General features: G+C 42.8%; 1 protein-coding gene across 1 annotated transcript in view; it reads right to left on the reverse strand.

Moving 5' to 3' along the window:
• Positions 1–17605, reverse strand: part of LOC138520949 (AMP deaminase 1-like) — a 2571753-nt gene that overhangs the window by 1086168 nt on the left and 1467980 nt on the right. Inside the window, exon 6 of the mRNA XM_069633401.1 lies at positions 10173–10336. Within this exon, the coding sequence (XP_069489502.1) occupies positions 10173–10336 (164 nt within the window). The remainder of the gene's footprint in view (positions 1–10172; positions 10337–17605) is intronic.

Consider the following 17605-nt stretch of genomic DNA (forward strand, 5'->3'; position numbering starts at 1 on the left):
GGTCTCAAATGGGAATGGGGAGCCTTTTATTCTGGCGCCCGCGAATGGGCAATTAACGGGTCTGGCGGGGCCGTAATGACCCGATAGTTGCCCATTCGTAGGTGCCGTAAAAATATGTGCAAGTTTGGGGGCAGCCTGCCGGTTTTACGGCAAGGCTACCGCCAAACTTGCAATGAGGCCCCATGTCTTGGGGCCATAATACTAAGACAGCAGGACCTCGAGGAGTTGCCAATACCATCAAATTGATCCTCCGAAACTTCTGGTGGCCGAAATTAAGGTTGGATGTCCAGACCTACGGGCGTAGTTGCCCACGGTGCGCACAGTGCAAGTACAGTACGCACCAACCCTTAGGTCTACTAGAACAGATGCCAGTTCCTACACGGCCCTGGGAACAGATCTCGACAGACTTCGTGGTAGACCTCCCTCCATCACAGGCGAATACCGTGATAATTGTAACGGTGGACTCATTCTCTAAAATGGGGCATTTTACCCCATTGCCAAAGTTACCTTTTGCTTCGGAGATGGCTGAAGTGTTTCACCGAGAATTTTTCCGTCTCCATGGACTTCCGGACTGTATCATCTGTGACCGGGGCTCCCAGTATACCTCCAAATTTTAGAGCACCTTGTGTTGCATGCTGGGGATTCAGAGAGCGTTGTCATTGGTGTACCACCCTCAAACAAACGGCCAGACGGAACGCCTAAATAGTACCATGTAGCAGTATTTGCGCTGTTTCATCAACCAACAACAGGACAATTGGGTGAATCTCCTGCCAACCACTGAATTCTCATACAATAATGCCACACATTTCGCCACAAAACTCAGGACTTTCTACTATAGTTACGGATTCCATCCTCGCACCCTACCTCTATCCTTTAACCAGACGTTCCATCAATTGATGCTGTTCTAGCTGAACTGTCTAAAGCCCACAAGACAGCTCTCGTTGAATGAGAGCAAGAAGTGAAACAAAAGACAGGCATATAAACACTGGCAGAAGATGCCCGATTGGAAGGTCAGTTCTAAGGTTTGGTTGGCTACCAAGTTCCTCCCACGCTGGGTCACCTGTCTAAGATGACCCCCTGTTACCTCGGTCCATACAAGATCACTGCCAATATCAACCCCGTTGCATTTCTGCTTCAGCTACCCCAGAAGTTCAGACGATTACATCCTGTTTTCCATGCCTCCTTAGTACGCCAGTGTATCCCAGACCCGTATGAACGACGACCGTCTGGTTATCTACTTCCCAATACTCATCAACCTCAATAATATGAAGTGATCAGGATCTGGGATTCCCGATCCCGGAAGGGACGCCTTGAATACCTAGTCCATTGGAAGGGGTACCCTCTCTCTGAGAACGCTCGCGTACAGGTTACCACGCTAGTCCTAGGACCTTTCTGGTAAGCTGCCTTGCTCTTCCTGTGCTTTGCGCTCTACGCTCAGCATCTTTTCCCCCTTGCCTCCTGTGACACGTTTCTCCATGTCAGGCTCTGTTTAGCCCGCCTCTGTATATCCTTTGGTCCCGCTTCGCCCGCTTTCTCTCCTGTCCTCTGGCTCCAGCTTCCCTTCTCGACTGGGGATTCTCTGCTTCCAGTGCTGTTTACACTTTCTGTCTGGCTCTCTTGGCGGTCTTCCTCGCTCTTAGAGAAGCTCGCCCTCAGCGCCACATTGCTCCTGCCTGAAGACCCCTGCCTGTGCTCTGGGTATCTACCGCTCACCACAGTGCTTTGAGGCCTCAGCTGCAGGGCGCTATCACAACCTTCGAAACCTACAAAACTCTCCAGTTCCTTGGCAACACTGACATGCAAAAGGAACAACTCACTCTGGAATAAGGACATTCCAAGACTCCAACATAGGGGTTTTTCTGCCTGGTTTGGCTTTTCCCCTCTCCTTGGCTATCTCGGAGAAAAGGTCCCTAGTCCGACCGCTCACCTCGGCAGACATAGTGGCTTCTCTTCGACGTGGGCTGTACCTCTTCCAGAAAAAGAAGAAGACGTCCGCCAAGAAGAAAGGACGACGCAAGGAGTCATCTTCAAGTCCTGGACAATCAGGTGAGGACCGGGTCTTCCTGTCAGATCAGGAAGAGAAGGTTGACAACAATCCCATAAATCCAGAGTGCCAGGTAAGGAGTCTCAGAACATCTGGCACATGCGGTAGGGGGAAAAGTCTAGATTCAGCCTCAGGACCCACGCAAGGTTTCCAATTCTTGTGGGAGTTCCCTAATCTCTCAGGATTTCATCAGCTTCTAGTGGTGTGACTAAGGGGTCTGGGTACCTCCCCCAAGTTAGAGGAAGATAGGCCCTGGGGCAATACTGGGAGGATAACATAGTCACCCTCACTTGACCCCCACCCGAAGGAAATGGTCTATCAGAGGAGGCTTGACAGTTTGTTTTCCCATTTGGTAATGCTACTGCATTAGAGAGGCACATAATCAGACCCCGGATCAGGGAAGTTAAGGGTCCTCATCCCAAGATGTCCCCAAGGCACATGCTCAGTGGACTTGAACCAGCTGTTGAGGCCTACACCTGGGAAATTTAGACCATTTGCAGTAATCAGGATCTCCCCAAAGCACAGTATTTTAAATTCTACTGAAACTGGAGACCTGTAACTACTGACCCCTTAAGGGAAGAGGGGAATGGCGAGCCCACAAAACATGCAGTAATCCCATCTAAATCGAGTGACCTGAAGTAAGAATGGAGACTCAACAGTCAGCTACCTATTCATCGCAGAAGACCATCACTCTTATACAGAGAAGAACAGATAGGCCAAAGAAGTCCACCTCAGACGTAGGGTTAGGGTATGACAACCAGACAGTGGACCACCCAAGAGGAGGGACTAACAACCCCCAAAGCCCACATCAGAAATCAAACCCATCAACAAGTGTGGGCCCCAACAGCCAATTTGTTTGCATGCTGTCTAAAGAAATAGGCCTGAGGACCCTTAAATCAGAGAGGCTGAAAGTCAGCTCCGGAGGCAGAGGTAGAACAACCAAAGGGTAGGGACGAGAAAAAAATCCAAGTCCCATATCCAGACTGTAAGCCATTCTAGGGAGCAGAGCCTAACAGACAATCCCTAACCCACACCCAGCACATCTGAATCCCCTTTTGCCAGAGAGAAGCTGGAAGGTGGGAACACGGCACTATAAAAGCACAAAGCAGTGTTCATGTTTGGAGTAGGTGCTGGAGTGTGTGTACTGTAGACTAGGGCTTACTTGAAGACAGTAAGAAGAGAGAACTAGAGTCTGCTGAGGGCCAAATGACTGAAAGAGGGGTCAATCAGACTGGGCAGTAAAGGATTCTGGGGGCTGAAGGAGACCCAGGAGACCAGAGCAAGGAGCCCAGACAGCTGGAGCAAGAGGGAAGGAGGGAGAGACTGGCCACAGTCAAACACTGATCTCTACACACATAATGCCCTTCACACATATTGCCCCCTCACACAAAAATGCCCAACCACACACTTCTCCATGCACACTTTCCCCTCACAGACATAGTGTGCCCTACACCCACACTGTCCCTCCCTCGCATTGCCATTTATATAAACACAATGGTCACACTATCCTCACCACACACATGATGCTGCCACACAATGCCACACTGCCCCCACAGACATAGTTTACCCAACACACTGTCTGCAACACGCACATTTCCGCACACACATACACTGTCCCCGCACACTGCTCTCCACACACACTGCCCCCCACACATCTCTAAACGCACAGTTTCCCCACCACACACACTGGTTCCAAAAACACTGCCAGCAGATACACACTGCCTCTACACCCATATAGCATCCACACTACCTACCAACAACACACACACACTGCCCCTACACATAAACACACACTGCTGCCATTTACACTGCCCCAACACCCGCTACCCACCCCCACACACACTGCCCCTACATATACTCTGCTCTCCCACTGCAACATGCACTAGCACACTGAATGCACAAACTGGCCACTAACTACCACACACTGCAAACGTCCAAACTGCACTCATGGCAACATACAGCACATATGCCAAGGCTCTGCATACACAGCAGCACACAGTCCATACAATGACACACTGCACACATACCCAGCCCTAGAGATAAAGGGTGTATCGGACACTTTTACTCCTTAAAAATAGGCAAGTACTCACAAAACAAATAAAAACAGGGAGTAAAAATACTCCCAACAAAAATTGGGAAACGGACACCTATACCTTGTACACCTGCAGCTACATTGATATGTTTAGACCAGTAGTGCATACGACAGGAACAAGCTACTATTATAACTGCCTGGTCAGACGAAGTAAGCAATTATCTTTTAATGTGCATTAATAACTAGGTGAAAATAAATCATTATTACAAAAACATTTCCTTTTTCCAGTTAAAACATATTTTTATTCGCATATAAAATACTCTCACTGCGAATTCGACTTACTTTTTACTCCCTAAAAAATGTTACTCCCAACTTTAAAAAATAGGCAGTTAAATACTCGCAAATCCTATCTGGAAGTGTGCAAATACCCATACAATGCAGCTTCTTCCATTTCCTTAGTCATGTTCTTAGTGCCGTGAACCGATTTGGGTCTATTTTAAGGAAAGTTCATATTTACTGACTGCTGCATATCACCAGTGTATGGGAGAAGACTCCTCACATTATCAGCCTTGTGTAGAAAGCATACCTAACCATTTAATGGCAATTCCTGCCAATAGGACGAACACTTAGACCATACATGATTACTATCCATGCTAATAGTGTGAGCAAAGTACTTGGACAAATGATGGCAATCCCTAGCCATGAGGTGAGTACCTGAACATGTGCTGTCAATCTCTGGTACTGATTTCAGTAACAGGACATTTGATGACACTACATACCAATGGTGGAATTACCTTGGCATTTGCTGGCAATGTATACCAATGATGTGAGTACCTGGGCGTTTACTGGCAATCCATGGCGAAGATGCAAATAGTTCGAAATATAATGCAAATACCAGCCAAAAGGTGTGAGTACCAGGAAATATGATGGTAACACCTGACAAATTCTCATACAGTGCTTATACAAAAGCCCAGACTATTGATTTTGTTGATGCTTGTTAACTTTGGCATGCCTTGGCAGTAGCAAAGTTTATCAGCACAAACACAGATTAATTAAAGATCAGTGTGTAGCAATATAAAACACATACTTGTATGGTAGAAAACGTGTAATGATGATTGTTTTAATCAATGTGTGTTATACTAGCAGATATACCGTATGAATGTTACAATGTTTTTAATAGTTTCTTAGTTGCAGTGTTCCTGTGCGGTCTGCAACTTTAGATTTAAGGTTATTGCCCATACAGATTCCTTAGATTGCTGAACTTTATTCGTGAAGGTTATAGTGGACTTTGAGCAACCGGTACAAAGAACGTAGACCCGTCCCCACTTGAGAAACCTGTTGATTTCACGTTACCACTGAGAAGTGTAGCTCACTTGCAAGAACTGTACATAGACTGCAATTGTACATGTTACTGTCTCTTTCCTTCTTCACAATGGAAAAATAAGTATACAGAAAGCATGTATTTTGTCGTTGTTAAACATATGTTCACTAATAGGATTTATCGTTTACTTTATTATTATGTACAATAACTGTATGCAGTAATACGTAGGATTTATATACAAATCTTATTCTTTTTTCATCGTGTTGCAATTTGCATTGCCTTCTTTTCCTCGTCGCATCTCTAATTTAATCTCAGACCCCGCAGGGGTGTTGATGCACGTTAATCCAAAAAGGCTGGTTTTGGTGCCCTATGTTTTTTGGGGGGTGGGGTGGGGTGGGTTGTGGGATGGTTGTCACAAAAATGGGCAACTTAAATACAAATGTTATCTTCCCTAACAAAATAATAGTCAGGATGGTTCTCTCACCTTAACTATTTGATACCATGGTAGTCACCTGATCACATATCCATCCTCCTCCCACCATATGGAACTGCATAGAGCCCACTGGGCACGCCAACTCATTTGAGCTGTTTGTACCCAGGAGCCGGTTCTCCCTCTTTCACTCAACGTTTCTTTCATCTCCTGATGGTCTTAACTCTTCCTCTACCTCTTGGGATGTTACTCCGTGCTCCGGTGTTCCTTCCTGCTGTTTCTACCTCTAAGCCACGTTCTCCTCTCGGTGATACCTCCTTCGGGGTATTTCCTTTTACTCCTGATGTTACATTTTCGAGATTCTTCTGATCACCTTTACTACCACCTCCACCTTCTGGTTTTCCTTCTTTCGCCTCCTCCGTATAACTCTCTCCCTCTGATGTAACCTCCTCGGTGCACTTCTGATCTCTGATATAATCACCCCCTCCTTCTCCTTGGTTCTCACAACCAACTCCTGCATCCCAATTCCTAAAATTGGAGGTGAAGAAAATACCAAGACACAGCCTGTAGAAAAGCTCCAATGGCCAGCTTGGTGGAAGCTATGGGTTTTTTGGTGTTATATCCAGCCCTAGCTTTTCCAGTTATTTAGGCCCAGCATGAAAGCGCACATAGAGTGCCGAGACCAAAGTAAGGGGTCTTCCACTAGTAGAGGACGAGAAGCAGAGGACCTGAGTCTACAAATCACATAGCTGTTAGGGAGAATTCTCTTATTAGGCTAATTTCCCAAACCTTGTGTGTCCCCCAGCAGCTTTGCTGGATTTTTGGGGTTTGTTTTTTTCTCCTGCTAAGAGTGAGACTCTTTTCCTCCCACTCTTAGGCATGATTTGAGGTATGTCTTTGACTTCTTGTGTGCTTATGGGCTATGTTTTTTTTTACTCCATAGGGTATCATCTGTTTTTGTGTATGTGTTACACAGCACCCTCAGTGCAGTAACACAGGGGTGTCATAGTGACCCCCAAACATAGACTCCATACCCTGGGACTGACTACTGTCTCCCAGGGCATGTAAAGTCACCATTGACTTTACTAGTCCAAAATTGTGAACAGAACCAGTACAAACCATCATATTGTGGAAGTACTGGAAGGGGTTAATTCGATTGCCCCTGGGTCTGTTTCCAAGGGGGCACTGTCCAGTCCCCCCTTGTCGAGTTTCTGGCTGGTGGCAGTGGTTACCACACAAAATATTCCACCAGAATATTTCCTATGGGATTTTCCCATTGATTTTAAACGCACCACTTTTTGGTGCAAGGTTAAAGATACCGCCGGTTTATTTATTTAATATTAAATCACCGGTTGGGTCTTTTTGCCAGAACTCTTTTCTAAAATGGCGTTTGTGTCGTCTCTGTAACTCCAACCAAGGTTGGGCCCTTTGTTCCACTTTTTGGCGGGCTTCTCCACAGAAGCCCTCCAACTGGTGCCACTCTGTCTGGGTTCCACAGGATGTGTAGGTGGGGGAATTGGCATCCTGGACTGCGTTGCCTTAGCAACTCAAGTCACACTCTGTTCTTATTGGCCCAGTGGTGAGCCGCCCGGCTCACCACTTAGCATGTTTGAGTGACAGCTAGGCTGTTGAATGGGGGTTTTTCTTCATAAAAGCAGGGCTTTTGGGACTGGAACTTCAGAAGTCGCCACAGGACCTAAGAAATCCGAAGAGGGGAGAAGCTGAGCCATCTGCAACGACGACACCACCAGTGGAGCCCTGCTTCAACGACCTCACCACTTTCCGACAACAAGATCTTCTGCTTCCTCTGAGGTGATGGGATCAGCCAGTTCGCCATTTCGCCTTCCAGGACGTCTCTTGGTCGAATCGCCCGTGCCAAGCTGCACCACTGTGACCGCGAATACCAGCAACACACCTTTTACCCGACGAACTCCGCGGCTGGTTTCTTCCCTGGGCAGTGCAACGACTCCAAGTTTCCTCCTCGACGAGATCATCTCTTCCCCTGGTCGAAACCACGAACTGCACCCGCTGCCAGAAACAACTGCCACCGCTGGAGCTTCCTCAACTTTAAAGGTACTGTGTTCCACCTGGCCTCCCTTTCCACGGTTTGCTAAAGGTGACCCTTAAATCCTTTGCTTTCCAACTGCGTTGTCCCCCAGACCTTCTAACTTCATCTTTTGAACCACCCAACCTCCTTTGAACATTTCTACAAAGACTTGAATGCATTTCGCAACTGTGTGATCTTGGGCGCATTTCACCTTGCTCCATTTAAAGTGGGCCTGGCCTATGAACTTTGGCTCTACAGTAGACTCTGCCTTCACTAACTTGTTTTGGTCTCTTAAAAGTGTTGGGAACTGTTTTATTTTTATGACCTGCCTTTTTCTCTCCCCTTTACTTAATTATTGGAGTGCCATCTAAATTACGCGCTCACATCTGTTTTGACAAAAAGTGGTGTTTTGACTTAGACTTGTCTAAATAATTCTTAAGTGAGGAGTGTATACTTTTCTGATTGTGTTTTGAACTTGCTTTGATTAATAGTGCTAGTGTATTTTCTAAAGTGTGTGTTAAATAAATAATTATATACTTTTGATACAAAGCTCTGGTCAGTGTTTCCTTGTTCTACTGTATTTTTGGTCCTATTGTGTATCCTCTGTATACTGCCTAACTCTTCTTGAGAGAAGTCTGACTGCTCAGCCACAGCTACCAGGTAAATCTGGGAGGTAAAGACTGCTACCAATTGGGTTTACTGCTTACTCCTGCAGTCTTAATCTTCTTGCAGTGGTCCCCAAGGCAACTGCACAGGATTCTGCCTAACAATAGCCAAAAAACAAGTGTAGGGACAATCAATCCCCCCGAGACTTTGAGTGACTGGGATTGACCTACATACCCAGGAGGGAGCCCCAGATGAAGCATTACTAAACTCAAGAGACTTGCGGTTTGGACCCATCAGAGACTTTGAGCCTCATTATGAGTTTGCTTGTGAATCGCAGTAAATACGCTGATTTACTGCCAAATTCAATTACCTGTACCACCACTTGGTCCAGTGGTTTTACCACAGGATTACAAGTGGAAGTAGGGTGGTTTAATTTCTGATTTGCTGATTTTTGGCGGTATGTTGGAAGATTTACCTTCCCCTTTTTCCTGGAGGTAAATCTTCCACAAAACCACCAAACTCATAGTACGGCAATGAGGTAATACAGCGATAAGAAGTCGTTAAGGTAATTACTGCCACTTTACCACCAATTTTACATGCACCACGGTACTTGTAATGAGGCCTGTTATCCCTGTAAGTGTGCATTACCTATATTCCGCTAGTTGACCCGCTTCTGTAACTATCCCTAATAAACATGCATCTTTTCAAATGTAACTTCAATGTCTATCGGTTATTGAGCCAACTTGGCTTTATGACAAAACACACATATTTAAATCAAAACGTGCTCTGAGTTCCTGCTCATAGGTGGTGCTATTAAACGTTTATGAATAGTAATGAGGATCCTATGGTGGTAAAGGATGCAGAACCCATCACTTTATATCTAGTTACCTGTCACACCTACTCAACTCAAATAGAGTTAGGATTGATTAAGGGATTGACAAAAATAACCCAAAGCTCCCCCATGCCCATGGGACCCATAACAAGGTGACAGTGGGCTCTTGCCAGTTTTACAACGCATTGCATTCAGATGTTCATTGGTCGGTCACTGGGGAGGCTATTACAAATTGGTCAACACCAATAAAAAATGTTTAACAATGGAAGAAACAACACATGTTATTAAAAACTTCTATAAAGAAAATGTTTAAAAGTTTCAGAATCCCTGCGAGCAAATCCCACAAGAACCAATGGAGAAGAGGTGAAACTGCTGTTTATCAGCATTAGTGTTTAGCAGCAATGCATGGGGCACATGGCATATACATTACTCATACCAAGTTGCTCAAGAGGAAAGGACAATTCCAGCTCTGAATTAAATGTGTATGCAGTGATTTTAATGAATTAAATTACAGAGCCTGGTGTAATAACGAACATTTTATTACAAAAGAAATATCGAATTCTGTGTTTAATATGTATATGGGGGTGGGGTAAGGACTTAAAACGTGTGGGTAGGGGCTTGGGGTGGGTTTAAAGGCATAGGGAAACGGGAGGTTTGGGGGTGGGGCCCAAATTAATAAAAATATTTTATATTTTTCGTTATAAAATGTTAGTTATTACAACATCCTCTGTAATGTATTTCGTTAAAATCACATGTAACCTGAAAATGGGGTTCACTATTTTGACGGATTTAATAAAAGGACATTACAACATATTGAACTGTTACCAAAGTTAACCAGAAAAAAAAACATCGAATCTTACTATATTCTTGGAACTTGTATCATCCATTTCATAAATGGAGAAAAGACTTTATGTGTTATAAACCATCCAGCTAGTTTTTTCCATTCTTCTGCTGTGGCTCCATATATAGATAAACGAGGCTCTGTATACACATACACAGATTTTTCTAAATCTGAGCCAACTTCCTTAAAGTAAAGCAATGAATACGGTAAGTGTGTGACACTTAATACTTGTGCGTTGAATGCTATGCAATAAATACATTTCATTTAACTGAAAATAAATAGGCACAACTTCTTTTATAAAGCAACTGTACTCAGTAGTTAATATATCTTAGCTCGTGTGTTCCATTTTCATAAACTCAAAAGAAAAATTAAACAAACTGAGATTTATTCATTCCAAAAAAGATTCTACTGCCATTTTACAGGTGTTTTTTTCCTAGCCTATGTCAATGGATGCGCAGGATTTCCTGTGCTAGTTTGACCAGCTTGAGAAAAAGAATAAATTAATCAGGTGTGCCATGAAAGGATATGATTCTGTGCTTATAAAAAAAATAGGAAGATACTTGCCTGTAACTATGCAGTATCATTCCCCATTATCTAGTCCCATAAAACGCCACTGGGGTTTGGAGGAAATATCAAAGCTGGTAATTCCGCATTCTTCTATTTTCACTACAAACTCTTGTCATTAATTCTATTAACGCCACTTTTTACTACACTGCCATAGTCGTAATGAGGCCCAAAGTGTGAAGCAAACCCATGCATACATTTTTTTTACAATTCTGTTTACTGATTTTATAGGTACAGTTTTATAATGCGTGTATCTTCGTAGTAACACGAATCCCGATAATATTGTATGGACATAATATTAGACCAGTAGATATCTACATGCAAACCACAGAAACATTTACAACATGAGCTCCAAAAAAGAAAGGAAAATGTTGCATCCACTGCTACATTTTGGGCATGTACTTTCTACTTTCCCAATCGACCTATTTGGGGATACAGCTGAAGAGGAAATGGAAGGAAGCAGCGCCTGTGATACTGGGTATGTTGCTGGATTGCCTATGACGCGTCACCAGAGGGACAAGGGGTGCCAGGGCTTAACATGGCAGAGGGGCCAAGCCCCTCGGGTGAAGAAGCAGGAAGCTGGGGTCATCAGGATGGCGACCGAAGAGAAAGTGTAGGTAAATAGGGGTCTTAGGGGCAGGAAGGGGAGGAAGACCCCTTGCCCTGTTTAAATCCCCCGATTGGAGGGCAAAGAGAACTTCGCACCTACAAACAACCCTTTGGGGCCTCTATATAGGGGAGGAAGGGCGGGGGGCGGTCATTTTCTACACTTCACCCCCCTGCTGCAAGATCAACTTTGAATCACCCACCACACCCTAAACATTACATTTATTGCAGGTTTGCTAACTTGTTTTATGCATTATTGCAGGCAGTTATTCAGGCGATCGAGCAGTGGCAAAACGAACCTCCTGACCGAGGCAAAGATGACCAGGAGTAAATGGCTCCCTGTTAGCCTAGCACAGCGGAGGTGGAAAGGTCGGATAAAGAGGTGCACCCCCCATTTGGTCGTCAGCTTCCAGTTTTGGCTGGTGGAAAGGAAAGCATGATGGTGCTCCCTGCAGCCCAACAGCGGCAGCTGCCAATGTGTTACGCCCTGAGGAGGAGGGTCAGGGTGGTTCAGGGAGTGAGACCCTAAGTTGCTTGGTAAAGAGTAGATAAGAACAAAAAGCTGACTGGAAATTAATAAAATGATAAAAAGGAAAAAAGGGAGTTTCAGATGAAGGAAGACTAAACAAAAGTTGCTGCCGATTGTCTGGGTTATTGAAAGTAATGTGTGTTTTGAATTTACGGTTGTAAATATGTGAAAATAAACTGTGGCTTTGTTTTGCTAAAATAAGAAGAGCTTGTTTGGCCTCAGTTATTTTGTGCGAAGTAAGCCTTAGAGTTATTGCAGGTTATGTTGGGGCAGGGAGGGCAGGGAAAACGGGGTTTCAGATGAAGGAATAAAATTATTATATCAGTGTATATACAAAAATAGTTAATAAAATAGCAAGTACACTAATCAGTTTCCCTCAGTGACACTTTTCAGTAATTGCCAGGTCTTTTTCTATAATCTTTAAAAGGTGACCCAATGCAAATATTAGTGGATAATATGTACCCTGCATAAATCTATCCCATAGAATTTCAGTACAATCTGCATTGGTGGCACACACAAATTTCAATAAAAGCAAAGTTTGTAGAGTTTTGAATTGTACACATTCCAATACCAAATGTTTCAGTGCTTCGTTTGTTTCATTACAATTCGGAAATCTGTATTTCATCGTCTGCATAAATATAGGCATATTACCGCAGTGTCTACATCTCTCTTTAGTTCTGAATTGATTTAATTTAAATCGGATGTAGTGAGCTCTTATTATTGCACATGGAAATGTGGTAATGTATGGACAGCATGGCAGTCTCCTGTGTATACATCTTGCATATTCTTTGTAAGTAGAGTACTGCTGTAATTGATCAACTGTTGATATCCAATCATTATCAAATAGTTTTTTTTTTAACAAATGCGGGTCTTTAACATAAATCATATGTAGTTAGAGAGAGCTCTTCCAATATTGACCTCATCCGTTTTTGATAGTTGGTGAGGGAATATACAGTTTTTGCTTCCATCAAATTAAATAAGTCTTCATATAAACAGTTACTTGGAGGATTTAAGAACTTTGCGTAATTAGAAAGTGATCGCCATAGTACTCTGCATGAAAGAGATATCAGGCTAAACTCATGCCTAATTACACAATTCGAAATGGCTATTGCTACATTAATAGCAACTTTAAGCAGACAGCTTTGCAGTAAATCCAAATAAGAACTCATATCAAAGGGAAGATATGAAGCATATAAATTAGGATCGCTTGCACTTTCATTATTAAAAAATCTCTTAGCGGTTTTAGTGAATATAGACAATATTTAGCAAATATGATCTTCATTTGACTGGCTAGTGGTCTAGGTTTCTGATTCAATCTTTCTTTCCATATTGCGATGGATGAATTATTGCTTACATGATAACCTAAGTATCGTATTTCAGTTAGTTGCTGTACAATCATTTCACCTATTTTCCATGTGAAAGATTCTAATTTTCTTCCTGCGTGAAAAACCACTATGCTCGCTTTACTTACATTAGGTAATAAATTCAGATCATATGCATGACTTTCAAATAGTTGTAATTTAGCCTGAAGGCCTGCTGGTGTGGCGTTCATGATAATTAGGTAATCAGCAAATGCAAGCCAATGTATTCTGAGGCCACCTAGTATAACAGAATACATACCCAACCCATTCCACAATTCATCTAGATCGCACAGGTATAGGTTAAAGAGTATTGCCGCAAGGTTACCACCCTGTTTGAGACCTATAAAAGTATTAATGCGGTCAGTCATTGTTCCCTCTCTGGTGATTCTAACTTTATATGCTGTGGTCAAATGCAGCCTTATCAGCCAAAATACAATTCCTTCCGGTATACCCAAGTTAATTAGTTTACTCCAAAGGAGGTCACTTACTACAGAATCAAATGCAGCTGATAGGTCAATACTCGCCATGAACACAGGGTTAGCAACTTTCTTTTTTGTGTTTGCTATAATATGGGAGATCATGATTGCATTCAACGCTGCCCCATGCCCTTGCAGAATGCAATCTGGGTTTTGGATAAGATGTTATTTTGTGCTATAAACTTCTCTAGATCGTACAGCAGTAAACTTGAGAATATTTTGGCACAAATGTCTATTAGAGAAATGGGTCTATAATTTTGGGGATCGTTCAGATTGCCTTTTTTTGTGAATTGGGACAATTATGGATGGGCCCCATTGTTCAGGAGTGTTACCCATTTTTATTATCATATCAAATTTGATCTTAAGAATCGATGCCCACAAGACTGGGTCCGCATTGTATAAGCAAGAGGGAATTCCATTCGGGCCAGGGGCTTTCGAGAGGCCAAGTTTGCTTATAGCCCAAATGATATCTTGCTCGACCAAACCAGACAGTCCCATTTTACATTTTTAGTCAATGTAATTCCATTTCCCTTAAAACGTAAAGGGCAAGAGAATTTCACTAATATACAGTTTACCCAAGTTTGAGCAACTATCGAGTTCTCGATGGTTTTTTGTTGCAAATAAGTTATATTCCGTATAGTAGACCATACTGCCCTAGAATCACGTTTACATAGTTTTTGAATAATCTCGCAATTGTGGATGTTGTATTTCCTGATTCTCAAATGTGTTAGTTTATTTTTATAAGTCAATAGGATTCGTTTTTTTAGATAACAATATTGCGATGTATTCCTTATAGTTTTTTTAAGTTGGCGAATTTCCTTGTTTATTGTGCACTTTAACAATTGTACCTCAGGATCGTATTTCGAAGCGTTAGAAATTGGCTTCCTTACTGATTTAGCATGTATTGAATGTATAGCAAGGGTTATGATATCACCTATCATCCTGTCTTTTGAAAAGAGCGATAGATGATAGGTATCGGTCCTCTTTGCCCTTACCTATTCCGTTCATATCTTTTACGAGGTCTCTTTGCACAGGCGAGGATTCCATCTAATAGATGTTTTGGGGCGTTCATCCTCTATCAAGGAAAGCAAAGGATTTATATTGTAGGTGAGATGGGTCATGTCTAAGTTTAAATGTATCGGAGCATGATCACTGGTTGTGATCGGATAGACAACCACTGGTGCTGCTAATTGAATCATTGTGTTGGAGACAGCAAAAAAATCAATCATTGATACAGCAGCCCCTCGATTCCATGTGTGCAGTTGGTCTGATTCCACAACCTTACAAATGATATCTACCACGTATCAGGGTAAGCAGACCACTTAATTCCACAAATCTGAGCTGCGTTATTTCCCGAATTCCGTTTTGGCCAATTTTCTCCTTTCATATCCAGACATCTTGAGTTGAAATCACCAGCAATGATGCTATTACAACCAAGATTCTCAGTATGTAAACAGTCTACACATCGATCTAGGTCATCAAACATGTCTTCCAAAGACAATTTTAGAGGGTTCCAATAGACTGATATAATAAACAAAGGACCTTCAGTTTCATTATGCTGATGAAAACACAATTTTAGTTTTGCATTTAATTTAGTTGTTAATTGCTATAGCAATACCACCCATCGGGCGACCCAGTTTACCTTTAATAGCATTGCTACAAAAGGTATCCTATCCTTCTAAGTTAATTCCATGCACACTCATTGTTTTCTGCAGCAAAATAATGTCTAAGTTACATCTACTGTAAGTCTAGAAATTACCCAACCAAAGCATAGATGATATATTATGTTGGCCGTAAACCAATCGCATCATATGCCCTACATCGCCAATAACAGAATCGTCAGTATAACCATAGAGCGTCCATTTTGTCTCTAGATCCGCCATTTGCTTACCGCGTCTTTCTGTTCAAATGCTTTGCAAAATGTATTTTATTTCGTTCTGCTCTAACACAAAGCAAGGCCACAAGTTACATGTTGAGAGACCAGCCCAGACAGAGATGCCAAGCAGTACAGAAATACATTGTTTTCCTCCCTCACAAGTCCTTGAAGGCGAGCAGAGAGGCATTTAATCACCAAGCCAGGTGCCAGCCGGTCTCGCTGAAACTGCAGAAACAGGCCGTTAAAGGCATGAATTATACTTTTCTAGCGGCCCCCCTTTTGGGCCCATCTTAGATCAGGCTGACCCCTAGTTCACAAATAGAAACTAGACGACAGCATGCTTTGGAATGTGTCTCTCCTACGAACACAGTTTGCTCGCTAAACAAGTGCTTTATGTTCTCCATAACAAAGAAACATGTCTGCCCCCTGCAAATTGCAACTGTTGCTAAACCAAGTAATATAGATTAAGAAATACTGTGTCATATTTGTCATAGTTGTCAATCACCGAAGCCTAGCTCAAGAAGATACATTATGGGCGTTTTTTGATGTGTCACAAACAGATTGTACAATTGTCTTTTTGTATATATTATGTAGAATGCTCACTCTCTTGCGTCTCACGAGGTCTGGGTGACACACGTTGCGAGACGTGAGACCCGGTTGGCCGAATGAGAATATTTGCTTTGCAATAAATCCTAGATTTGGGGAATTGAACCTCGTGTCTGTCGTATCAGTTCGTGTATGGTGATTGTGCCTTGTTTCCATGCGCAAGGGTCTTCAGAGCCTAGCACTACCAGGAAAAAATGACAACCAACTATGGAGCATTGAGTGTCCGCAGGAGTTCCATGAAACAAGATCTAATCCCTGTTTCCTTACTTGCTAATTTGGACTTTTCACGTTTTTGATGAGGGCAATGAACGAATTAAGGGTTCCACCCGGGCCAAATCATTTTTCCCAGCAGTAATTGCTAGGAGCTGGGGGATACAATTTTGCTCCATTAATGCATCACTCAATGTTCCGTTGGGTTCCTCTCTTCTTGGTATTGCCTTTTGAAGAAATTAATTAGCTGCGATTTCGCAATTCAACGTATGGAGTTCAAACCCAAGTTCCTTTAAACCGGATCTAAATGCCCAGATATGTTTCAACACATTGGTATTGGATACGTAGCAAATCATTCGATAGTTGTCCCGATTGGCAAAGGCCATCCTATCAAAGTCCCCAGTGGTGAGGATACAAAGTGAAGGGATTCGGGCAATGATATCTAGGAAGTATCTACGATTGATTCGTTCACCCCTAAGAATGTCAGTATTTGCCTATAGTCTGATAATATTAAATTCAAGGGGTGACACTGTTGGCACGTTATTTATTGTTTCAGAGTGGGGAATTAGGGTGAAGTACTACTTGGGGAAATACCTTTTTCGAACTGTCCGTCTACAGGGGGAATCAACGTATCTCCATTCGATAATAAAGTAGATGCCCCATGTTTTACTGAATCAATACCAGGAGCACCAGGTGAAACATTTGCGTTAGTTATGGATCCTTCACAATGCAAATGTTTATGCACTCCTGTTAAATTCAATTCCTTAACAAGAGAATGTGATGAAACTAACCCACTTTTAACTGCGGTATTCAAAGAGTGTATTATGTTTGCATAGTTCAGTGAGTTGATCGTAAAAGGGCCCCTTTGGTCATCAAGCTTAGGGCCAAAATGCAATCTACTTAGTGGATTAAATCCTACTCCTGGTGAATTTATGCATGGATCCAACACAACCAAGTTGTGATCAGAGACCAAGGGGGCACCTGTCATAGTCGGTGTATCATTTCTAGTTTCTGACTGGAGAAGACTACATTTCCCAGGTCCGCTTATGATAACATAATCGTTTTTAGTGAGGGGGTGTACTGATTTAACGCCTTCGTGCATGGGTCTACAAACATTGGCGTAGGTGTTCCAGGGGTCTAAGCCAAGAAACTCTTGTTCAACCAGATCTTGTCCTAGGGGATTGTTAGTGGGTGGCTCTACTTTGGAAGACCCCAGGTTTTCTT

Source organism: Ambystoma mexicanum, chromosome 13 (genome assembly GCF_040938575.1).
Source record: "Ambystoma mexicanum isolate Mex_15411 chromosome 13, UKY_AmexF1_1, whole genome shotgun sequence".
Classification (NCBI taxonomy): Eukaryota; Metazoa; Chordata; class Amphibia; order Caudata; family Ambystomatidae; genus Ambystoma; species Ambystoma mexicanum.